The following is a 26,416-nucleotide window of genomic DNA, read 5'->3' on the forward strand; positions in this document are numbered from 1 at the left end:
CTGTAAAGTGATCTAAGATAACATTTATTTTCATAAAGCATACTGTCATCGTAAAATGCATTATTTTCTACATCTCCCTGCAAGGAAGAGAATCTTTATAATCTCTTTGGAGTTTATAAATCTTTAAAGAGTTCCCAAGTTTTAGTGAAGAAGGAAGCGTATAAGTGAGGCAGATCCTTGTTAATCTGATAACACAGTAAAGAAAGTATTATGAGGCTTACATGACGTTTTTCCACAAAGTCAAGGTTATTTTGAGTGAGTAATTGATCATATGAATTGTTTTCTTATTTTAAAGCCTGTGTTTATATTTTTTATAGTGATATATGTGTCTTTGTAGCAAAACACATTGAAACCAGCCAATATTGAAATAAAGCATGGTGTACTGAAGAATTTGTTAACTTTTTATTTAAAAAAAATCTTTTCTCACTGTAGCTTACATAAAATTCCAAGTCTTTAAACATACAGCCTGAAAAGAAATTATATATACTAAGAATAAAATAAATTGTACTCTAGAAAAAGTAAGAACAGGAATCCAATCCAACATATTTATCTCTTTATTTTTTATGATGTTGATGTATATATAATACATATATTTTTTATATATATATATAATTTTCTTCATAGGATTATAGGGTGAGTGATCAAAGATGAGCTTCAGTTAACCTTTACTATTTTACTTGTAAAATGAACTTGGAAAACACCACCATAGGCCAGGCGCAGTAGCTCATGCCTGTAATCCCAGCACTTTGGGAGGCCAAGGTGGGCAGATCACAAGGTCAGGAGTTTCATGTCAGCCTGGTCAACATGGTGAAACCCCGTCTCTACTAAAAATACAAAAATTAGCTGGGCATGGTGGCATGCGCCTGTAATCCCAGCTACTTGGGAGGCTGAGGCAGGAGAATCCCTTGAACCCAGGAGGCAGAGGTTGCAGTGAGCCAAGATCGTGCCACTGCACTCCACCCTGGGCAACAGAGTGAGACTCTATTTCAAAAAAGAAAAGAAAAGAAAAGACCACCATAATCTAATACTGCATTACATTTCAAGCCTTTTTAAAGCAGAGGCCCTCATTGTATATTTTTTCCCTTAATTAAAACACTATTTTCAGAGTTTTCTTAAGTTTTCTTAAGTTTTACCTTATTCTCTTTGGGATATACCACATCTGTTAATACATTAAATGCATTTCATTATAATTACATATCTATGATTCTGTCTCCCTCAATATGCTATAAGCTGTTTCAAGAAGATACTATGTAGCTATTCCTTGAATGATTAGTTCATTTTCATTGGTTATAATAACATTATTTATGTTTGGGGACCACAAGATAATCAGAATGATGGGCATGTGCAACTTGCTACCTCAACCTCATTTCTTTGTATTCGGACTTTCTTATCTTAGTAAAATAATGAAGGAGACTATGCTCTAAGTATGCTGGCTTCCTGTATTTCCAGGTATATTTTACATTCCTTCATATCCCTTCTTCTCTCTATTTTTTTGTATAATAACAGATGTTCTTTTACATATTTTTTTTCTTTGGTAAGAATTTTCCAATTTAAAAACTATAAAAATTTCTCAGGCCAGTTGGGACTGATCATCCCCTTTTCCTCACTTAGTAACATTATGAGTTCTTCAAGGGCAGGTATGATTGACAGAGAGGCGGGCCTAACTATCTCACTTCACTTTGTTTCTAAAGGTGTTTCATATTTTGGCTAATTTTTGAGAGAACAGTGACAAATTGCTGGTTATAAGATCATAAGGATTGTTCTAGGTAATTCTGGAAGCTTGAAAAAGACAAGTCTACTTTCGGTCGCATGCCAAACTTAATTGCTTATGAAAGTAATTTAAGCCCAAAAGTTTGAGAGTGAAATGAGCACAGGTATAGACAAGAGAGCTCTTGAGTATTGGTTTAAACTGGTTTATACAATGAAAGGAATGAGTGTTGAATTTTGAGATACTGGAAGACAGACAATAAAAACATGTTGCACACTCCTAAATTAACAAGGTTGCCTTTTGCAGAAAAGGGAAATAACTATGATGTATCATCGTTTCAAATCTTTTTGATATCCAGATAGCACTGAAAACTCTAGGTCTCTAACTGCACGCTTGTTAAATTGTACTTTAAAAGCATCCCACCACTGAAAAGCAGCATATTATTACACCTAAGTAGCAGGCAAGTTGTATTTCTTTAGTTATTTGAAGCTTGAGTGGAAACAGTGGAGATAGATAATACAGATTATAATAGAATTACTTAATTCCTAGAATAGTTTCCAAGATAATTGACTTACCTTCCAATTAAATTTGAGTACTCAGGGTCAAGTAACAGTAATAAAACTGTCATCATAATCTGTCTTCTTTTGCCAGCTCTCATTGCAACATTCTGTGTCTGTGTCAATTTAGAAAGTAGAGACTATTCTAGGAATTTCCTGGAGGTTTGTGAGTAAGTTTAAAGTTGGCCATGGAGGGTAATACTATTCTTTCCATGGCTAGTAATATTTTTTAAGGGTAATGTCTAAACTGAGTCCCAAATTTGAGAATGCTTGTATAGATTACATTATCTATACAGACGACTTTATTTTGCTATGGTTTATAATCATCTATTTTCCCTTTTTTAGTCATATAATGATTTTTTTAAATGTGATTTGTAAATACAAACTCAATAACAGAGTTTGTTTCATAATATTTAATCAAAAATAAGACTGGCTATGAGTGAAAGGGCTACTTTCAAATCTGGTGTCAAAGACTTAAAACTATTCTAGTACTGAACATTACCCACTTCAGTTCTTTTGTTTTTGTTTTTGTTTTTGTTTTTGAGACAAGGTCCCAATCTATCACCCAGGCTGGAGTGCAGTGGCGCCATCTCGGCTCACTGCAACCTCCACCTCCTGGGCACGAGCAATCCTCCCACCTCAGCTTCCTGAGTCGCTGGGACCACAGGCATGCACCACCAAGCCCAGCTAATTTTTGTATTTTTGGTAGAGGCAAGGTTTTGCCATGCTGCTCATGCTAGTCTTAAACACCTGAGCTCAAATGATCTGCCTACCATGGCCTCACAAAGTGCTGGGATTAGCAGGTATAAGCCATTACATCCGGCCCCCATTTCCATTCTTGCTTGAACTAATATAGTCAGGCATTTGCCCCCAACAATCCACCATAACTGCTCCTGTCAATGTCTGCCGAGCACACCACATTGTTCAATTCAATGACCAGTTTTCAGCCTCATCTAACATGACCCAGCAGCAGTGCTGGATTTGGCTGACCCCTTCCTTACCTTGAAACACATTTTTCACTTGCCTTACAGGGCACCACACACTCCTTGTTTTCTTCTTACCTCGTTGCAGGCTCCTTCTTGTCTCCTTTGCAGGTTTTTCCTCATCCCTTCATGTTGTAGTTCCAGAAAGCCTCGGAGCTCACTCTTTGGGCATCTTCTTCATCTATACTGGCTCCCCTGGTGACTTCATCCATTCACAAGAGTCCAGCTCCACTCCATAACTCTTCTCTTCACTCCAGATTCCTGTATTGCACTGCCTACTTAATCACCATTTGAAAGTCTAATAGATTTTGCCAATTTAGCATGTGGTAAGCTAAACTTTTAACCCTCAGTCCCACACATCTGCTCTTCCTTCAGGCTTCTCTCTTGTTTGTTGCTAACACCAAAAATCTTGGAATCATGTTTGATTCCTTTCTTTCTCTCACTCTCATCAATTCAATCAACAACCTGATAGTGTTTCTTCAAAACACATTAAGGATTTACGATGTCTCATCATCTCTATCATTATCGCTGTGGTTGCAGCCACCATCAGCTTTCACATGGACAAGAGCAACAGCCTCCTGTTCTTCCTTCCATGCTTCCCCTCCCACAACAGTCTGTTTCCAGTTAGCGGCCAGAGTAATATTTTTAAAACAAGAGTAAGGTAACTTAACTCCTCTGTTCAAAACGCTTCAATTATTTTGCATCATAATTTAGGGAAAACCAAAGTCCTTTCAGTGGCCCGTAAGACTGCACAATCTGGCCTTGTTGCCCCTCTGCCCTGAACTTCTGCTATGCTGCCTCTCCTGTCCTTCAGTCACTTTCAGCCAGCTGGCCTCTCTGCTGTTCCTCAAGCAGGCCAGACACCGCCCCCTGACCCCACCTCAGGACCTTTTCCCCTGTCTGTCTAACTTTCTTCAGGGATCCACTCTCCTGCCTTGCTCCTTCACCTTCTTCAGATCTGTGCACAAATGTCTCATCAGGGAGGCATCCATACCAAGTCTATTTAAAACTGAACCCTCTTTTCTTGACTTTCCTTTCCCCTATTCTGCTGTTTTTCTCCATTAAAGCAACCACCATATGGCAAACTATGCATCTCATTTATGTTATTTATTTTCCCTCATTAGAATGTAAGCTCCATGAGGGGAGGGATTTTTTGAGTGTTTTCTTCACTGCAGGATCCTCAGTACCTAAACAAGTATCTGGCACACATTAAGCACTCAGTAAATATTCCCTGGATTTGAATATAAATCCCTGAAACTTCATTTAACACTGAAAGTTATGGCTTTTTGTAAGACAAATGCTGATCTGACACGAGGCGTCAATGGAAAGGCAATTAGAACAACATGACTTAGTGGAAGGTAAAAAAGCTTTAGTGTAATTGTGGAAAGATGATTGAATATAATACAAAAGAGGAGAATGAATGAGTTAAAGTAGAAAATCCTTAAACTTCAGTAATAATAAATGGTCATGTTTGGGGGGAAAGTAGACTATGCATTTATCAAGATGCTTACTATGACTTTTCATCATCATATCTAGGGAGTTAATGCTAGCTGATTGTTAAACCTTACACAAAAGTAAATTTACCATAAATGGAAAGAAACAATAATAATAATGCTTTACTACCCACAGGGTCCTGTTATATACATCAGCTCAACACTCTGGGGTAGCAGGGATGATTCTTATTATACCAGTTTTGCAGATGCAAATAGTGAGGCTGAGGCAGTTAAGAGGTTGCCCAGCTACTATACAAGTGGGGTGACTGATCTGAGGCTCTAATCCTTAGTTTCCTGACTCTAAAGTCTATGCTTATTTCACCACACTCTTGTATTCAGCATGTTGTCCTGGAGCCATGGAGTGCTCAGTAAAATGCCAAGTACTCGGTAAACCAACTTAGGTGATGCACACCATATTGCAAGTTTGAACAACAAATTTTACCTGTCACTGAACTATAAATTTCAAGTGAAGGTGAAATAATGTTAATTTCCATGTAATTATTTAACTTTCTGATCACCTGCATTTTGGCAGCCAAGACGGACTGCCCCCCTTTACGATAATCAGCTAATAAATCCCCATGATTGTTACACTTTTATGCAGAGCAGTAATCTGAACAAATTGGCTGCTGACAGCTGTGGTAAATTGCCAAGAATGAGTGCTGTCAGAGAACAAGTTGTTTTTATGAACGTGCAGAATAAGTAAATCCTGTGTCATGCAATTTTATTCAGTTGGAGTTATTTGCAATCCAATATAGAAAGATTTATAGCGTTATTTATTAGTGTGCAAAATGCTTGTTTATCTTTAAAGTGGCATTGATTGGGGTATGTGTATTTTAGGTTGGTGAATTGCTACTGACTTTGCTGAATTGTTCTCAGGACCTAGCCATTTGGTACTACCCATGACAACTAAATGCTACAAATGTAAGCTTGAGTCAAGGGCTTAATTTTAATGAAATTCTTATTAATGGAATATGATAAGAAAAATGTATTTTAAATTGGTAAGTTCTAGGTGAAGAACAAATGCTTTCAAAATCTACACCCATAAAAATAAATCTATGACTCTCTAATGCTGGGGAGAAGAGAATGTAGACTGTTTAGATGCACATGAATGTGTGTTCAAGTTTAGTGTGGCAAATGAGAAAAACAGCCTTTGCCAAACTAATGTTTTCTTAAGGTTGAAATCAATGCATTTGAGCATTTTACACTCCGTAGATTCTGATTTAGAATGTTTTATATTTGTGACACCAAAACTATAATTCTGCTTTTACTTTCTACATAAATAAGAGTAGGAGAAATCCTGCTACATTATTAATCTGAAAGCACAAGGATAATGAGTCAGAAAATTCTGAATCAGAGAGGGGTTTTTTTTTTAATAAAATCATTGTATTTTTTATATTTTTTTAACTAATGATTGAGTGAAATATTTCATTAGGGATATAGACAATATTTAAATAAAGAATGGAGTTTGTCAGTGATTTTTGTCTTGGTTTTTCATAAACTCAACCTAAACAAAATATATTAAGATTTCAATCCCTTTTCTTTCATGAGTTACTGTTGGTTCTTCTGAAGATTTTCTCAGAACGGTTGTACTTATTGCTATATTTTAAAAATCCTTGGCAAAGTTCCCAAGGACTGTTTCCATGCACTGCTGTATGTGTATTATATAGTTTACCTTCAAGTCAATGAATAGGGAATTTAAGAATTTTGCAGAAGTATACCCTGGTAAAGCAATTTCCCCAAAGACATTTGAACAGTGACAACAGAAAGGCAATAACAGCATTTAGCATTTTGTAATGTCAGAGATAGAGTAAAAAACTTCTGCATAATCATGGAACTTGAAAACACTTCAGCAGCTACATATTGAATCTTTTTAATGCAAACATTCCAAAGAGTTATCTATTTTATTAATTTATAAGATGTTATGTATTATTAGTCACGCAAATGTAAAGTAATTCTCATATATTAAGAAATCTCAAAAAGCTTTACACATGTATCATTAAATTTGATAAAAATTATGTACGATTGACTATGCAGCCATAAAAAGGGATAAGTCCATGTCCTTTGCAGGGACATGGATGAAGCTGGAAACCATCATTCTCAGCAAACACAGAAACAGAAAACCAAACACTGTGTGTTTTTACTCATAAGTGGGAGTTGAACAGTGAGAGCACATGGACACGGGGAGAGGTGCATCACACACCGGGGCCTGTCGGGGACAGGGAGCTAGGGGAAGGATAGCATTAAGAGAAATACCTACTGTAAAGACAGGTTGATGGGTGCAGCAAACCACCGTGGCTTGTGTATATCTATGTAACAAACGTGCATGTTCTGCACATGTATCCCAGAACTTAAAGTATAATTTTTAAAATTTCCCCCCCATAGAGGCTTGTCTTTTCATTTTCATTTTGAGTGTTTCATGTTTCAATGTTTTGCCAATCATGATGGCTTCAAAATCTCATTAGCTAGTTCTTTAAGGCATAATATATACTTAGGAGTTCATTGTTAAAGAGAGCAGATATAAATTTCGTCTTGATAATTTTGGATTGTTTTGGTGGATATCTTGCAGGATCTGATTCTAGCACCATTGCTTTGTGAGTCATAGCGTGGCTGACACAGAGCTCAAGTGGGGAAGAAGTGTCAGCTCGGCAGATTCTTGTTTATCATTGCTGTTCACTTGTGCTTGTTCAATTAGCGTTATCTTCAATCCACAGTTCCTTTGGCGGGATCTTTTAAAGCCAATTGTCCATTCTGTGAGGATTAGTTTAGTTAAAACTAGATTATATAATCTCTAAATCCACTTAACAGGGCATGTATGAACTGCAATTCAGGGAAGGCAAGTGAGCCATGAAGGGTGCCACTGTCGACCCCTTCATGTTAGGCACACAGATCCTATGCCTCCCTCAAAGTACTTGAGGCCTGTGTGATTTAGCTGACATATGAGCCACCTGTGTTAATGTGCATATTAGATATTGATGTGGCTTGCTTTCTGTCTTATTTTTAAGTTAAAAATAATTGCAAACAGTTCTAACATATACTTTCTGTACCCCAGGGGGCTCATACGTACACATCCAGGGTGCTAATCACAAGACTGTTTCATCTGGGAAGGAATGTTGAGGGTTACTAGTTCAGAGACAGCAGATGGAAAGGCAGGGAAGAAAAGAAGTTGATCAGAACTCTGAGATTTTTCTCCTTGAACTTTTAAAGGATAATATCTAAAGATGTTCCTTTCATGTACTTAAATTGTTCAAATGTATATAATTTTTTTTTAATGCAGAGAACTTCAAACTCTGATATGGAAGTCAGGAAACATGGTTCAAGTTCTTGCCATCACTTAATTTTTCTAAGTCTTATTTTTCCTGCTCTCTGGCATGGGAGGTACCATCCCAGACAGTGAGAGTGAGAGAGAAAGAGCATGACGCAGGGAATGCTGGGAAGCATTTGTAGAATGAGGGAAAGTAGCACTGAAATTAATATGGTTTGGCTCTGTGTCCCCACCCAAATCTCATCTTGAATTGTAGCTCTCATAATTATCATTGTTGTGGGAGGGATCTGGTGGAAGGTATTTGAAACATGGGGTGAGTCTTTCCCATGCTGTCCTGGTGACAATGAATTAGTCTCATGAGATCTGATGGTTATATAAAGGGGAGTACCCCTGAACATGCCCTCTTGCCTGCCACCATATAAGACATGACTTTGCTCCTCATTGTCTTCTGCCATGATTGGGAGGCCTCCCCAGCCATGTGGAACTGTGAGTCAATTAAACCTCTTTCCTTTATAAATTACCTAGTCTTGGGTAAGTCTTTATTAGCAGCATGAGAACAGACTAATACCAAAAATCTCTTTTAGATTCGAGTCTGTTTTGGTTATTCTGTTGATTCATTAATTGATGAGTGAGTTTGATGCAGATTATTTGAATTTTCAAACATCAAACAAAGGCAAATGCAATAGTATAACTAGATAATATATTTACATAGCATTTTCAACTTTTTGAAGTACTATTTCATCCATTATTCCTGTGTCCTTACGATTCTCTGCAAAGAGAAGGCATGTTTTTTTAAAATTTCCATTCAACAAATGAGGAAAGCTGAAGCACAAAGAGTTTAAGTGACTTGTTTAATATCACAGTACTAATGAATAATTGGGATTTATTAAAATTTCAGTTTTCTGAATCCCCAGCCATGAACCCTGAAGCCAAATAACTGTCTTCAAAGTAACATAGAATCTGCGCTCATTCCAGAAGTAAAGATCTGAGAAACCTGAAGGTTTAAAAGGGGCTGAATCTCCAAATCTAAGAGGATCTGAGACATAAGCATTTAATGAACAGTTAATGAATGAATGAATGAATGAAATGAGTATTGGAGAGAAGTCAAACCACTTTCTAGGAAGACAATATAGAAGTGGTAGAATGAGCACATTACATGCCAGTGCTGGCTCTGCCACCATCAAGCATTGTCACCAAGAGTAAATTATTAGCCTCATGAACCTCCATTTACTTTAATACTTACAGTGCACCAGCTATATCCCAGTTGCTGTGCCACATGCTGAGAATAAGACATTGCTCCTGCCCTCGAGGCATTTCAGGATATTGAGAAAGATAGCTGCAAGTTATTTCAATGAGAATTGGTAGAAATTGGCCATGCAAAGATGAGTAGATACATCATCTCACGTTGAGGGCATGCCTTGTCCAAACATAAACAGGTGCATTCTAGCATGGATGTTGGGAGGATTACAGGGCTTCTGTAATGACAAATAATAAGTGAGAATGCATCAGCAAGTAACACATAAGTTGATGGTAAGTCATGGAGGGTACTGTTGACTTGCTAAGGATATCTTGTAAATAGTGGAAAGCCAGGGAGGCATATAATCAAGTTTGTGTTGTAGACCTCCATATGGAGAGGGTTGGACTGTAGGAGTGGTTTTTGTCTTAGGCCAGGTTCTCAAGAAAAATAGAGCATAGATAATGATTAAGTGCTGGTACTTTATTAGGAGATACCACCCCAGACAGTGAAAGTAAGAAAGAAAGAACATGAGGCAGGGAATACTAGGAAGCAATACAAGGAAATACGTTCATGGGCTGGTCACTATTTCTGGTATTTCAGAGATATAGCTGGTTGCTTAGCAGGTGCACCCATATGGCCACATGTGCACAGGCCATAGGAAGAATTATGTTTTGGAACAATTTGTGAAAGGGAAGACATGTGGGACATTGTCTTCTCATCTCCTGTTCCATTGATCACAGTTCACCCTACAAGGAGGCAACTTTAGCATTGTTGCATGCAGCTTCCTTGGCAGTTGATATAGAAGTCAGATACAGCCTTCACAGAGTGGCTTCCTATTCAAGTGCAGAAGTGGCCTTAGAAGCCAGAAATTCAAGGTACATGGTGGCTAGGCATGGATGCACCTTAGCAGCCCAGGGGAGTGCTTAGCTCATTTGGGACAGTGAAAGATCAGCCAACCCTAGGTAGGAGACCCATGAGGACCCAAGCACAGTCAGTTGGTCATGGGTGTGGGATGAAGAGCAGCGCTTTGAGGAGGCACAGCCAAAGTAGCAGCTGAGGGAAAGCGAACAGCTGAGGACTCAGGAGACCATGGCTCCAGGAGAGCCTAGGGAGATATATAAGCTGTATCAGGTAAGTTTTTAAACCACACATATAGAACCCTCAATATAAAACAGATAGGGGAGCTGCTCTTTGAACCAAAGAGGATAGTCTACAACCCTTTTTCTCACACTGCCATCCTGGTCTCTGGGGCACACCCTGCTGCTTTTTGCAGTATAGTTTGAAATTAGATGAGATGAAATGCCTTCTTACACCAACATTCAGAAGTTTTTTTAGCAATACATCTGAGCAATCATATTTCACTTCCTATAAGATAATTTTGTTCTCTTAGCTTTTTGATTTGTGGAATTGCAAAGAAAGGAAGATACAGCAAATGTAAACAGAGAGTTACAACAAACTGTGGAATTTGAGGTTTTTGAGAATTTAAAGTTCATCTAGTTTAATTAGCTCATAACCACAGATGAGAAAACTGAAATTCAAGAGAATAAGTTGTCTTGAAAGAGGTCACGTGACTAATTAGAGAAAGACTGCAATCTAGAACCAGGGGAATCTGACTCCCAAACCCGGGATCTTTTCTCTGTGTATGTGTCTGTGAACATATTTTTGGAGTTCATAAATTTGTTTTCATGCTTTTAAATTTTGCATTTTCATCTTGGTAACAATATAAAACCATTACTGTATGCCTATTCTGAACCATCTGGATGACCACTTATTAATTCTATATTCAAACTGTAGTGAAACCTTCCTTTGCTCAGGACGTAACCGTACAGGTGAGCCAAATACAGAAGACTCTGCCCCATAGCAACTAGTGCTGTATTCACATTGCACTAGACTGTGTTGTAAGAGTTCCATCCTTGAACATATTTGTTCAAAAGTTACGAGGGGGTAGCAAATGCTTTTTCCCCACCCAATTCCAGCAATAATTTGATTTGATACCCATCAGTGAAGTTTTAATGTGAACTTTATGCTCAAGATAATAAGACAATTTTGCCTAGTTATAGGTGACACTTCATTAAAAATGGCGTCTTACTCTCAAGCAGAATATTTAGACAAATAAGAGATCCGAATAACCTTAAGTAGCACAAAGAACCTTGAAGTCATTAAATATTCTCTTGTCTAATACACTTATGAAAATGGACATTTTCTACATTGGGATTATTAAAGTCAAAATGCTGAAACACTGCATATAGCACAGGACCTGAAATTATTTCTGTGAGTACACCCAATACTGAAATTTAGTTGTTACAGAAAAGCATAATCTGCCCTATAAATTTATATTGCTAATTTAAATTTATTAGTTTCATGGTTTCAAAATTCAATTTATAAATTTGTCTTAATCTTGTAAGAGCAATAGCTTGTAGCCTTCTTCTCTGGTTTATATATTTTTTAAAGCATTAAGGTAACATATTTTCTTATACTTGGAAAAGGAGATAATTATTTCTGTTAAAAATAAGTCCAGGCACAAAGAGGGTAACAGCAGACACTGGGGCCTACTTGAGAGTAGAGGGGGGGAGGAGGAAGAGCAGAGAAAGTAACTATTGAGTACTAGGCTTAGTACCTGGGTGACAAAATAATCTGTACAACAAACCCCTGTGACAGGAGAGTTTACCTACATTACAAACCTGCACGTGTGCACATTAAAACCTTAAATAAAAGTTGGGGGAAAAAAATCGGCTGGGTGTGGTGGCTCATGCCTGTGATCCCAGCATCTTGGGAGGCCAAGGTGGGTGGATCATTTGAAATCAGGAGTTCAAGGCTAGCTTGATCAACATGGTGAAACCCTGTCTCTACTAAAAACAAAAAAATTAGCTGGGCATGGTGATGGGCGTCTATAATCCCAGCTGCTTGGGTGGCTGAGGCACGAGAATCTCTTGAACCCAGGAGACAGAGGTTACAGTGAGTTGAGTTTGTGCCACTGCACTCCAGCCTAGGCAACAGTGTGAGACTCTGTCTCAAAAAGTCCAGGGCTGGGTGTGGTGGCTTGTTCAACACTTTAGAATGCCAGCCCAGGTGGATTGCTTGAGCCCAGGAGTTCAATAGCAGTCTGGGCAATGTGACAAAACCCCATCTCTCCAAAAAATACCAAAAAAAAAATCAGCCAGGCTTGGTGGCATGCACCTGTAGTCCCAGCTACCTGGAGGCTGAGGTGGGAAGAACTACCTGAGCTCGAGAGATCAATACTTCAGTGAGTGAGCCGTGATTATGATTGCACCACTGCGCTCCGGCCTAGGCGGCAGAGTAAGACCCGGTGTCAACAGTATTAAAATTAAAAAATTAAAAAACACCCCAGATATTACCCAGTTTGAGAAGCAGTGCTAACAGTGCTTCTTCCTGGGATGCATGGTTACTTAAAGATAGAGTGGTGGAGAAAAACCTAGATCTTGGATTCCAGAGTCTCAGGTTCAGGCTGGCTCCGCTAATAACTAACTATATGTCTCCACTCAGTCATGTGCCCTCCCTGACCCTTGGTTTTCTTGTTAGTAAATTAAGGAGACTGCAAGAATCACAAATCCTTCTGCCTACTGAAACCAGGTAGAGTAATTAAGTGAAACAGGCCAGTGTGGGAAACAGTAACTAATTCAGAGGACGTTTACCCTGTATTTAAAAATATTTATATTCAAAACATTTTTTGGCACAACAAGCAAAAAACAAATCTGTGGATCGGATTCCATCTGAAAATTTCCAGTTTGCAAAGCCTAAATTATATAATCTTTAGAGTACCTTCCCCACCTGTAAAGCATTAATAGCAATGACTAATATAAATCAAGATAATCCACCGTCTATATGATCAGTACAAAGTGGTAGTGGGCATAAGAGAAAATCCTTCAGAAGACATCAGTGCATTTTAGTGTTTTAAGAGTGCTGCAGTATCATATAAAAAAGGAAGGGACCAGGAAATGCATGATCAAAGTGAGTGGAAAAAAAAAGAAAAAACAAAGTGAGTGAAAGACCTTTCTTGGTTCCAACTGTATCTAACCAAAAATATTCTCTGAATTATATTGTCATTCCTCTAGTATTGTACTCCCTATCCAAGCCATTTGCATTCAACAAACTCTGGGCCCAGCAGTGTGTTAGGTGCTGGAAAGATCTCTAAAGATGATACCTTTTTTTTTAATTAGAGAATATGTTTGAATGGTTGTTTTCCACTGTAAAAATTTTTAACCTCAATTTGTTCTAGGTATTATTGATAAGAACTTAATTTGAATTAAAATTAAAATATTAGATAAGGGATATGATATGTATTTTTTACCCTTCAGAGTTTGAGGAGACAGCATGAGAATACCTTGAAATGGATATTGTGTTAGTAGAAACCATGCAGTTATTTGACACACTTTCTAACTTTAGAAGATGTTTTCCAGAGTTAGTACAGGCTCTAATTTCTCAGTTTCTCAATAGTTAGCATTTAGTACACGCTGACTTGCTGCCACTGACCAGGACATAGCATATTGTTTTCCTTTCTTACATCAATATTCTTCTTCCTCCCATTTGTGTCTAGCCTCAGACATTCCTCATGTTAACCAGTAGGCAAAAATAAAAGGCCTATTGAAATATTTGACTTCAGTTCAATATCTGCTATCACTCTTGCTAAAGAGATGTTTGAACTCAACTACAAGCTTTGAAACACTGTCTGTAGGAGTTTAGTTTAAAAGAAAAACAATAAACACCAAATAGAGTGAGGAATAAGAAAGAGCAAGAATTTAATCTGTCCCTGACCACCCAGTTTGTGGTAGGTTACCACATTTATTCTTATAATTGGCCATTTCCTGTTTTAAATGCCTTTTAGTCATGTCTGCCACCTTTCTCTCAGTTTATTAGCCTTGTGGTCACCACATTACCTTTCTCTTCAAAATCAATTGACATTTTTATGAAAAGCATTTTCAAGGTATTAGCTCCTAGAGAGTGGCATATAGAGCATTGACTGCCACATTAGAAAGCCCCTCTTAGCACAACTCAAGTGCTTAAGACATGAGCTATTATGTTTTCAAGAGATTTATGTGTTTTCATTTAGATTTATACAGTGTACTATGAATATATCGGCATGATTTTAAAAATATAAAATATATGGCCTCACAATGGTACATACCCTATCCACTGCTTAATAACATTTATGAATGAGGGGAAAACATCCATTTTTAAAAAGTAACACAAAAATTCAGAATTTTGGTAGTTGGTCTCTAGATGGCTCACATCATTCTTCTGTAAGCAAAGCCCCAGTAACCTAATGTCTTAGGCCACCTTGAGATAGGAAGTCCTTACCACTTTATGAATACTGTGACAGTGGGTAATAATAGAATTTCAGGTCAGCATATATTTTTTATCTTACAGGAAATAAGCAATTACAGATCTTACAATAATCAGGGTCTGAATTTTGTGAAAAAGGTTAGCTGACTAGGCCAGGCATGGTGGCTCACCCTGTAATCCCAGCACTTTCGAGGCAGGAGGATCACCTAAGGTCAAGAGTTCAAGACCAGCCTGACCGACATGGAGAAACCTCGTCTCTACTAAAAATACAAAATTAACTGGGCATGGTAGCATGTGCCTGTAATCCCACCTACTTGGGAGGCTGAGGCAGGAGAATCGCTCGAACCCACGAGGCGGAGGTTGCAGTGAGCCAGGGTCATGCCATTGCACTCCAGTCTGGGCAACAAGAGCGAAACTTTGTCTCAAAAAAAAAAAAAAAAAAACAAAACTGACTTGAAAGATGTATTCATTCATCCAGTGGTCCAAATAGTATTTCTATTGATTTATTTTTCATAGAGCTCTGAGCAGCTGGAGCAGCTGTTTGATATGGCCACAAAAAAAAAAAAAATAGTAACTTACTGATTCAAAACATTTGTCTCTAGGTGCCAGGTCGACCTGTCAGCCCTCAGTAGGGAACAGACGCACAAGTTGGAGTTGCAGCTGGAAGAGGGTGAGGGACACCTGGTGCTGCTGGTCACTCTGACAGCATCAGCCACAGTCAGCATCTCTGACCTCTCCGTCAACTCCCTGGAGGACCAGAAGGAACGAGAGGAGATATTAAAGAGATATGTACGTATGTAACCCTCCTCCTTCCAAAGTCACATGTGACTAGACGAGGTTGTAAACAATTTACCTGGAGGGACAGAAGTACTTCTGAGAAGCTGTCTGATGCAAGAATTGGCACAAGTAAAAAGCTGAGTGAAAACAAATGCCACACAGACCTTTGCAGAGGCACTTGCATTACCCACCCATGTCTAGAGACTTGAGCTTCTCTAGAATCTCTTCCAGAGCAAATTCCATATTCTGAGATTCTAGTCAGTTATTTTATCATGCAGGGATACTACCCACAAACGAAGGCCAGGTTTATACGACATGACTTTAAAATTAATTTATCGATTCTTTGAAGCTGCAATTAAAATATCTTTGTCTTTCCAAGTTTGAGATGGAGTTAATGGTACTTACATTAATTAGTACCTTGGTAACTAAAGAGTATTCACAGGAGTGATTTTTTATCTTCAGCTGCTCAGAAAAGCCTCACTTCATTCCTTTAATTTTCTTAATTGAATGTGAAATAAAATTAAAAGGAGCCTCCTTTTTGATCGAATGTAGAACGATAGCATGGAATAGCAAATCACTAAAATAACTACCCGCCTCAAATTATACCAAACTGAAATATTCACAACCATATCTTACTATTTCCCAGCATCCTCCCAAAGGACATTTCCCACAATGTAGTTTTCTTGAATCAACAGAGAGGGGAGCTCTTACTCCACCATTCTCTCTCAATGGAGGTTTGAAAAAGTAAATGCCTCAGTACCCATGAAGCTGGAAAAAAAGCTTTTCCACTTAAAATGACAAAGCTTGTATTGTACAGTACCGCCAGGTGTTTAGAAGGCTCCTCTAGACACTCAGCCATGAAACCAAGCTCTGACTAACAAAGAACCACTTTTTTTTAACTTTAAAATATTCCTATTTGCTGACTGACATCCTTTCAATAACTGGATTTAATAAAGATGTACCTTATCAGGCTGTGCAGATAACATGAAGTGCTGGTACTAATGCTCTACAATATTCTTCAAACAGATTAGCAGGATGTGCGCTTCAGCAAATTTATTCTGGCTATCTCCACTGAATCAGCTGTCTGCTAATGCTTGTACAACTCATCTACCAATGGTGTTATCATAAACAGTTTAATAGCGGTGACTTAGCAAGGCTAAATAGTATATATTTTTAAACCACCTAAGAGCCTAAGATATTGTGTGACATCTTCTAATATATAATTGCAATAATGAAGATTATTTTACATTGTGGGACCCACCAAAACATATTCTTCTGTTACCAGAAGTGAGACTCATGAATTACAACAATTTTAATGGAATTAATCAGTATATTAATATAAAAATTCTTCTAGGCATTATAATACTATAGTTGATGGATTAATATTTTGATGTTATCCCATATATTAAGGGATACTGCTGCCTAGGTAATTAGAAGTAATCCACCTATTATTAATTTTTTTTCTTTTTGCCGGATGGCCGAATGGCAATGGGCCATTTCCATTCAGAATTTTGAATATTTCCACACCTTTTTTCAATAAAACATAAAATTTTAGGTAGATGTTTGACTTAATTCTCAGATTATATTCTGTTCAATATATTAAAAAGTGAACCATGTTTAAATATACTTTTTTTTCAGCCTGGAATTTTAGGCAGAGACCTATACCTCCCTCTAAACACATACCTGCTAAGAAGCCGCTCTATGCAACATAGCACATGTGTTATTTTACTCATAGCCATGCAAGGACAAAGACCTATGGATTAGGCTTCAGTGTGTTTCCTTTCTATTATAAGGATCATTAAATGAATGAATGAATGCCATATCATATCTGAAATATTATTTGTTTTGGAGAAACTTATAAAGGAGCTGTTTTGGAGAATTATATTTTCCTGCAAGAACATATGTATTTTTAAAGGGTGAGGTCAAACTTAGGAATTTGACACTGATCACAGTCAGGAAAGCAAATGAATTGCCCTCACTCTGATGGGAAGCAGCTCTCAAAAAGCCCTCCATTACTGCTGTTTAGCTGTTCATTGCTAAGGATTGAAGCCCCACAAATTAAACAAACATCACTGTGTGAGCCATTTTTTGATCACCACATTCTGAAAAGATGGCTAATTCCATTTTTCTTTTTTTCTTCTTTTAGGGGGAGGAAATGAGGGAAGGTCAATAGGGGGCGGGTAGTAATGGGTAGTAGACCAAGAGCAATTGTATGACCTTTTCAGAACGGGTATGCTAAACCCTTGCTCCCCCTTGTCACAGTTTAAAAACCAGAGGAGCTAGTTTAGAGAAGAAGTTGTTAGCATTCCATTTTTATTATGACATTTCACCGTCATCTGATTTAATGTCCCTTGACCGGATTGTCCACCGTGAGACGATGGGCTTGAAATGTTATTTAGAGCATTGATAAAAGGTGAGCGGTTCTAAGATGACAGCAAGTCATAAGGCTGGTTGTGTGACATTAATTTTCTCCATAACAGAGATGGAATAAGACGTCACGGTGACAAGCTGTCAATCAGCTCTGGCCCCTCAGAGCATCTCGATGCCATAGGATGGGGTATTGCCTCTCCCGTAATAGAGCTGAACTGAGATGCTCTCCCTGACAGCTGCTGCAGCCATAGAGAAAATATATTATACAGCCTTTCATTAAAAAAATAAAGAGGACTCCTCTCCAGAGCATTTCAATCTTTTCCCATCTATTGAGGGCTGAAAGGATTCACAGCAAATCATAGATTCCTCTGCTATGGAAATTTCTGGCTTCAGAAGCCATCCAGGTTTTTAGGCCTTCTAAAATAACCATAAATAGCAAGGCAGGAATACCTCTTGATGAATACCTCTTGATGAAGTTATATTTTTAAATGAATATATTTATTTATTTATTTTACTTCTTATTATAATCGATGTGTCACTGGCCTAAACAGTTGAAATTTGCAATAAATTATGGAGTATCAGCTGACTTGGGGAAATGAAACCTTCAAACAATAATTACCCATTCAAATGGGAAGCAGAGGATCAGAGCTGAAGCACCAGAAGACAATATGTCTGTGAAATTAGGCTACCAATGTGAAATGAGTCTCAGACATAAGGACTGATGATATTTGTTTCAGTCAAAATAAAACTTGATTTAAATTGCCTCTGAAAATTAAAGTACAGAAACTTTTTTGATAAAACTATTCCCCATCATTAGGGTCGGAGACTTACCTGATTTACAACATTGTATAAGCACTGAGATAAGAAACTTTCCAAACTTGATATTACTGTTGAAACACAACATGCCTACAAACCTCTGAATTATACTCTGCTGTCTAAAGCCCCCACTCTGAAACCCTTCATTTACAGGAATTTAAATGGAGAGAGAAGTGCATTTTTACTGACTCTTGTCACCTGGGTATTTTAAATAGATTTTTGGTGATAAACAACTGTTTAAAAATAGTAAAAGATTAACAGTTAATCCTGATGCTAAACACGCTTATAAAAAGTTAGGCTATGAGATTGCCTATATATCCACATTTCCTCCTCTCAATATACCAAGGTCATAGCTTCAGTGTAAACAATGACTGGCCATATGGGACTGATAAAGTTCATATCGCAATGAGCTTTTGCTTGTCAGTATTCTCACATTATTAATGTGATGATGGGAATGCTTTTTACTCTAGTAACATTTTAATAGATACCTTTATTATGCAAAAGTATGTTGTCTGGTTGTGAAACATTTTATAGATTATGAAACGGAAGTACTTTTGATTTACTGAGTAGAAGTGCTGATCGAGTCATAAGAAAAATCCTATGAAGTGTAAATAAACAAATACACGTCAGCACTCTGTTGGTTCATTTTCCTCTCAAAGTATTTGTGCCTACTAATTAGACTTCTGAATTATTGTATTTGTTTCCCTCTTTTAATTCCTTCAACTGCTACACTTATAAAACACCACCATGATTAATTTACGAAGTGAAATAGATTTTATCATTTGGATCTATTTTCCTATCCAAGTTTCCATACTTCCATACACACTAAAATAGCAAATAAAACTATAAATTTAAGAAAAAATTCCACTTTTGAATTGATTTTTAGTCATCAGTTTGATTGACTGTAAAAGATTGTGTATGTCTTTTACTTATGTAGAACTACAGCGGTCTTTTGAAACAAATACTAGAAAATAGTCTTTAGGTAATTTAAACTTCATCTAGCCCATGAAATTTCCAAAACTCACCAAGAGGAAAATAGTAGAAAAAAATAATTAGTTTAATGTTGACCTTCTTATCCCCAGAGTCTGAAGAGTGTTACATAACCAACAGTGTGAGATTTAATATTGATAACTGGGCTGAGAGTGGTGGTTCATGCCTGTAGTCCCAACACTTTGGGAGCCAAGGCTGGAGGATCACTTGAGGCCAAGAATTGGAGACTATCCTGGGTAACATAGCGAGACCTTTTTCTATAGAATTTTAAAAAAAAATTTTTTTTTTAATTAACCAGGTGTATTTGCACATGTCTGTAGTTCCAGACACTCAGGAGGCTGAGATGGAGGGAATGCTTGAACCCAGGAGTTGGAAGTTACAGTGAGCTATGATCACACCTCTGCACTCCAACCTGAGACCCCATCTCTAAAAGAAAAAAAAAAACTCCACTATTCTCCAAATCATTATATCTACATATGAAAATATTTCTTAGAGTGCTTTGCTTGCTGGAGATTGAAAAAAAAAAAAAAAGCAGATACATCTATTCTAGAATTTATTGTTCACCATTATTTATGGATAATTATTTATGGAAGTAAATGTGTTTTTTTAAAAAATTCTTTCAGAAAATCTACTTATATAGCAACAATCATCCACATAGTGTGTGTGTGTGTGTGTGTATGTGTATGTGTGTGTGTGTGGTGTACATTCATGATGGTGGAAGGGTAATTTATACTGAAGAAACACAAATGACCCTTTGAACCCCTTATGCAGCATCAAAGTTTCCATTTTATACATACTAAAATAGCAAATGAAACTATAAATGTAAGAAAAATCACTCACTATTTTGAATTTCTTTTTAGTCATCAATTTGATTATTTTAAAAGGTTATGTATTTTACTTATGTAGAACTACTTAAGTTCTTATGTCAAATTGCATAAGTCTTTTGAAATAAATGCTAGAAAACAGTCTTTAGGTAATTTAACCCTCAGCTAGCATATGCAATTTTCAAAACTCACCAAGAGGAAAATAGTACAAAAAAAAATTTTTAATTAGTTTAATGTTGATCTTCTTAACCCCAAAGTCTGAAGATATACTAAAAAATTTAATGTTTTCTCAGCACACTCTTTAAGACTCCTTGGGACCTCTCTTTTCTAATACTGATGTTGGGGTCTTTCAGAGCCCATTGAGGATATTTCACAACCTAAAAGATGTGGGATTTCTCCAGGTGAAAGTCATCAGAGCGGAAGGATTGATGGCTGCTGACGTCACTGGTAAGAGATAATGCAATTCCCCTATTGCTTATATCAAGCAGCACACGAGGTCTGCACCATTTAATAATTCAACTCTGCATTTCACCTGACTGGATCATCAAAGTAAATAAATATAAAGATTCAGGGTTGGCCAGCCACGGTGGCTCATGCCTGTAATCCCAGCACTTTGGGAGGCCGAGGCTGGCAGATCACCTGAGGTCAGGGGTTTGAGACCAGCCTGGCCAACATGGTGAAACCTTGTCTCTACTAAAAATACAAAATTAGCTGGGCATGGTGGCACGTGCCTGTGGTCCCAGCTACCCAGGAGGCTGAGGCAGGAGAATCATTGGAACCCAGGAGGTGGAGGTTGCAGTGAGTCGAGATCACACCACTGCACTCCAGCCTGGGCAACAGAACGAGACTTGGTCTCAAAAAAAAAAAAAAAAAAAAGATTTAGGATTGATCTTAGAAATATTTTCCAACCCCTTGATTTTTATAGTATCTCTGCTTTTCAAAGGCAGGGTGGTATATTAAAAATAAACACTAAAAAGCACAATGATTTTTGAATTGTTACCTTCTTCAAAGTTTAATCAGTGTAGTAGGAATATTTCTTCCAGGTATTGTTATTTCCAGATACTGAAGCAGTGCTATACAGAATCAGCTTCTGTCATAGCATTAACACTTACATTTCAAACATGCATGAAATCTGTTGCATATTTCACTGAAAAGTTTAGGTGCATAATACTCAATAACTTGGTATGAACTCTTGATATTTGGGTTGGTGATCCAACTCATTAGTTGTCCAAATTCCCTGGCACATCCCAGAGATAATTCTGGATCTCAACTAAGCCTCTGGATTATTTGAAATTTCTTAAAGTAGGAAACAGGGCTGTAAAAATGTCAAAATTAGTTTTGTCTCTTAAAGCTTTCTGATTTGGGTAATGCTGTTTCTGTAACATATTAACAAATGGGCTGATGCAATTATTTCATCAATTTTCAGAATTAAATAATTATTTTGAATTTACAACAATGTGACCATTCATTTATGATCGTATTCCATAAGGATTTGGGGGATGTTTATACTGTTCCTTAAATTAGCCATCTCAAGATAGACAATAAATAGGACTGACTTGACCAATTTTGTGCAAATGTTACTGTTTCTGAATGATAAGATCCACTTATTATTACTCTAGAAATATGCTTACCATCGTGAATGTTCAGCCAGATAATCCTAACGGGGGAACAGACTTATTTTAAGGGAAGAAGTGTACTTTTTCTATTATCCAAGGATCTGAAATCATGGTACATTTCTTTAATTCATTCAACAGAATCAAAAACAAATTAAAAGATAACATGCTTTCAAATGAAAATAGCAGATGTTTGTTCCAAAAACTGCGATATTTTTATATTTTAATGTTTGCCTATTAAGTGACCGTGTGTGAGAAAATTAAAAATATTAGTTTACAGTTCCTTTAAAGAGGTAATTATCAACTCATTTGTAACCAAGAAGATGATAACAGTTGTCACATATTTTTTCAAAACAGGCATACCTGAAAATAGGAGAGTGGGTAGTTTGTAATATTTGCATATATGCTAATTTGGCTCCTTGTACAAAACTGAATGTAAAATATATACTTTTTTAATTTATGATATTTATTTCTAGTATGATTATAATCAAATTAATCTGGCACAATCATTTCGTTTAGAAAAATGCAAGTACTATTTACTTCAAAAGCTTAGATACCTGCCCATTATACAATTGGATAGAATTGTATAAGTTTGTCTTCTCTTGGAAAGAAGCTGTCATTGATTTTCAGACTTCATGAATATGCAAACTAGATTAACCCAGTTGGCCTGTGTGCCGCTATGGAAGTTAAAATATATGTTCTTTCAAACCTGGAAAAAATAGAGATATTTCTTTGCTGATGTAAATTGATGTGAATAACAATAGCCTTTCCCTTGGGGATTCAGTGAGACATAATTTTCATTTAATAAAATGAACATTAATTTGGGGAATACTAAATAACAGAGTCTCCATTTTTTCCTCCAGTTTTAGAGATATAAATCTAATGATTCCCCATTTCATGCTGACCTTATAATCTAATGTGCTCTGAATTGAACAAGAGAGATGTTGAACTATTCAGGGGCAAAAAGATAATTCAGTATTTGACCTTGCTCACTCTTGGACCTTCTGTGGTCTTTATGACATTTGTGATGGTGGCAAAAATTGAAGACTATATATTTGAGTCCGAAATGTGTGAATATACTACCAATTTTAAAAATAATTTTTACTTTTGAAAAGGATACTTTATATATACACACACATATAAATACATACACATCCACACACACACACACACATATACACATGTATCCTGATGCTTCCTTGTCTTTGTCATTAAATTTGGGACACAAGTAAGCTCTTTGTCTGCTTTCTCTCTTACTTGTTCAAAGTACTTTAAAGATATGCTGTGCATCTCAGTAGATAACAACAGTCAGGCCCTACAAGTTATTAGGCAATAGTTTGAAAAGAGGCAATTGACTAGCGCCATCTTCAAATCCTCAAGTTAGCATCCATTTAGGAATTTTGTAGATGGAGAGGGGAGATTTTAAATCACTGGTAACTGTCTGTGCTAAGGCAAGAATATTTTCTGACATGGTACAAATGAGCCTGTTACTATAAGATTCGCGCTTGGTTTCAGAACACTTTTTCTAAATAAGTCTAAACAGACAAATTTATATTTGAACTACTTGGCCCTATTTTTAAGATATTTTTAATGATCTGAACATAAAGTTAAACTCCCATTGTTTCAGCAAAAAATGTTAAATTATAATATTCCATCATTAGACATGAGCACAAGAAAGAAAGGTTCTATAGTCTTTTAAGTAGCCATCAATCTTACTACAGTTACAAAGAATTTTTCCCTCTCAAAATGTAAAATTTTTCTTTTGTTACAACACATTCATTGAGAAACATTGTGATACTGTATTAACTCTGTGTGAATAAAGAGCAATTGAGACTCTCTTTGAATGAGTGAGTATAAAGCACAAATTACTTTTTAATGAAACCCTCAATTCTTTCCCTTTCCACAAAAAGCCTATAGCCTTGTTCAGCTGAACACTACTACAGTAGGTCACTTCAGTTAAGCCCCTAATAAACTGTTGATAGTCGAGGGTAGTTTTTTCTTCGGTCTCAATAGCCCAGTGTTGGACAGTGCACTTCAAATCATTAAGGTTAATACAGATTTAAAAAAGAGATTAACTCTGGTGGTTAAGGCCTCAATTTACAACTCCCACACATACACATGCATTGAGCAAGGCACAAGTGTGGATTGAAATTTCAGTCAAATTGTGGGCAGCTTTTCACAGCCTGAGAAAGTGGCACTCTGGTTTGAAAAGTTGGTCAGCTAAATTCTTCATAAGGGAAAAAGTTTGAGTCACTGTAAAATACCTCTCAGTACAGCTTACTTACCTTTCAGCTAACCAGTGAAAAGGTTAATGTCTCTCCGCACCATCAAAGCAAGACCTAGAGACTCTCTGGCCCTGCGTTGACTGGGGAAGATTGTCTCTGCAGCTAAATCAAGCGTTCCTTAAAACTCTACACATTGTAAGGAAAGGCCAATGGTGGGGTGGGGTGGGGTGGGGGGGGAAATATTTTTTCTTTGGGTGGTAGGAAATAGTTCATGTTATCATTTGCCTTTTTTAGCTTGTGATTATTCTTTTCCTTGAGCAGGGCCTAATTTCTGCTTCAACAGAACATTCCAAGTCTCCTACATTGAGTGAGGCTTTCTTTGCAGAGTATTTAGACCCAGCCTATTGGTTCTTTCAAGTTCTAAGAGGAGAAAGAGAAAAGAGTTCTTCTCCTCCGCCCCTCCCCTTCATTTCATTTTCCCCTGGGTTCTCTCTCTTTCTCTCTGTTTTTTTTTCTGAGCTCCTAAGGAAGAGGTCGTAGCTTCCCCAGGGAGACCAGCCACTCAGTTTCTGAAACAGCGATATGGGAGAACTGCGAAACCCTTCAAAAGATGCCCTACCTTTTCACTGTACTAAAAGGTACACTAATATAAAACTTCTCCACCCCAGGTGAATTGATCTCTCAAATTAATGCACCATCTCCTTCAGGAAACAATAGGGGAGAGGAAGAGAAAAAAGGGAGAGAGAGAGAATTTTACAATTAACAGAATCTGTCACTGAAATCGTCCCATTAAATGAGCGTATCTTTTTCTAAAACAAGGCTATGCAAAAGACTTGTGACTTGCCAGCCCCGTAGTCTGGAAACCTACTAGTTATTAAGAGAGATGTTTACTACCCCTTTATTTGCATAGACTTTTCCCATGTTTTTCTTTTGGAAAACTGTCTTCATTGTTGGAAAATATTTAAGTAACAAAACAGCAGAAAAAGACATGCTACAGTTTTTTTATCAGCTTCTGTGAGAGTCTTATTATCTTAAGAAATAACAGTTAGCAGCTCAGATTCATTAGCAGAGCTAAATTTAAGCCCCATTTGACAGGCTGCCTAGAAAACATTTTGTTTTGCTGTCTGTGGGCTTTAATTAAGATGTGTTCAATTTCAGTCCTCTTCAGTCTAGCTCCCGCCCCCAGGCCCCCACCCCCAACTTGCTGTGTCACAGACCGGCGATCAGACACTTTTAGATGGTCCGGCCCATGACTTTGACCTTCTGCGCAGTCCGGCGTTCCCTGGGGAACCGTTCAACTCATGAGGTCTGATTTCACACTTCCAGGATGCCTCAGCTCTCTTAACAATGACAGGGAGACAAAGCCCTTTAGAGCAGGCCGCATGGGGACTTGTTTAAATTGGAAACCAGAGAGGAGTCAAGGAACAAGGTTATGGGCTACAGAATGGTGCTTTTAATAAAGAGCTCACAGCTCTGGCTCAGCTCAAAGAGGTCTACCTCTGTACAATTAATTGAGCCATTTATCTGGAGCATCTTAGGCCTCTACTTTCTCACAGAATTGCGTGGTAAATATCAGCTAAGAAGCAAATGAGATATGCATGAAATGAATTTTAACACTTTGATTACTGTGCCTCCAGTCTTCATTAAAAGTAAATTTATTTGTATTTCTGACCTCATTATCAGGAGGCTGCCTGCATTTTTATTGGTTCCTGTGATTTCCAGCTTGAGTGTGTCATGAAGGTATATTTTATACAGAGATTTGGATTTATTATTCTTGATATTTTCCCTGAACATTATGGGTCTATTCAGAGAAAGAAAATGAAAAGGCAGCTGTACAGAAAAAGGGAAGTCTGATCTTTGAAAGTTTTATATACAGTTGGAGAAATACCAAGCACATATACATGACATAGACAAGATATTGTCCTTTTAAAAAATTAACTTTTGGTGAGTTACTCTAGCAAATAGCTTAAGACATATGCAATTGTTGCTTCTAGTACTCTGTAGAATACAATTGCTCTATTGGAAGAAGTTGCTAAGTTGCTTTTTAAAGTAGAATTGTAGCAGTTTGAATTAATAGCATGTGCCTTTAATTGCTATCATCATATTTAATAAAATTGATGATGTCTGATAAATACAGCCTTAGATATTTCAATCATTATTTAAAAATTATGTTGGAAGAACAAAATATAAATCCTACATAATTTTATTGAAGGAACTGTATAAAATATAGTGGAAGTCCTTCATATTTGTACATTATCAA

At 37.1% G+C, this 26,416-nt stretch overlaps 1 protein-coding gene across 11 annotated transcripts in view; it reads left to right on the forward strand.

Annotated features, from left to right (window-relative positions):
* MCTP1 (multiple C2 and transmembrane domain containing 1) overlaps nt 1–26,416 on the forward strand; it is a 578,648-nt gene that overhangs the window by 365,262 nt on the left and 186,970 nt on the right. For all 11 annotated transcript variants that reach the window (XM_032274210.1, XM_032274288.1, XM_032274364.1 and 8 more), the window contains 2 exons: nt 15,144–15,330; nt 20,672–20,765. In XM_032274210.1, the coding sequence (XP_032130101.1) occupies nt 15,144–15,330; nt 20,672–20,765 (281 nt within the window). The remainder of the gene's footprint in view (nt 1–15,143; nt 15,331–20,671; nt 20,766–26,416) is intronic.

The sequence above is a fragment of the Sapajus apella genome, unplaced genomic scaffold (genome assembly GCF_009761245.1).
Source record: "Sapajus apella isolate SASKATOON/1434 unplaced genomic scaffold, GSC_monkey_1.0 scaffold1, whole genome shotgun sequence".
In the NCBI taxonomy this organism is placed as follows: domain Eukaryota; kingdom Metazoa; phylum Chordata; class Mammalia; order Primates; family Cebidae; genus Sapajus; species Sapajus apella.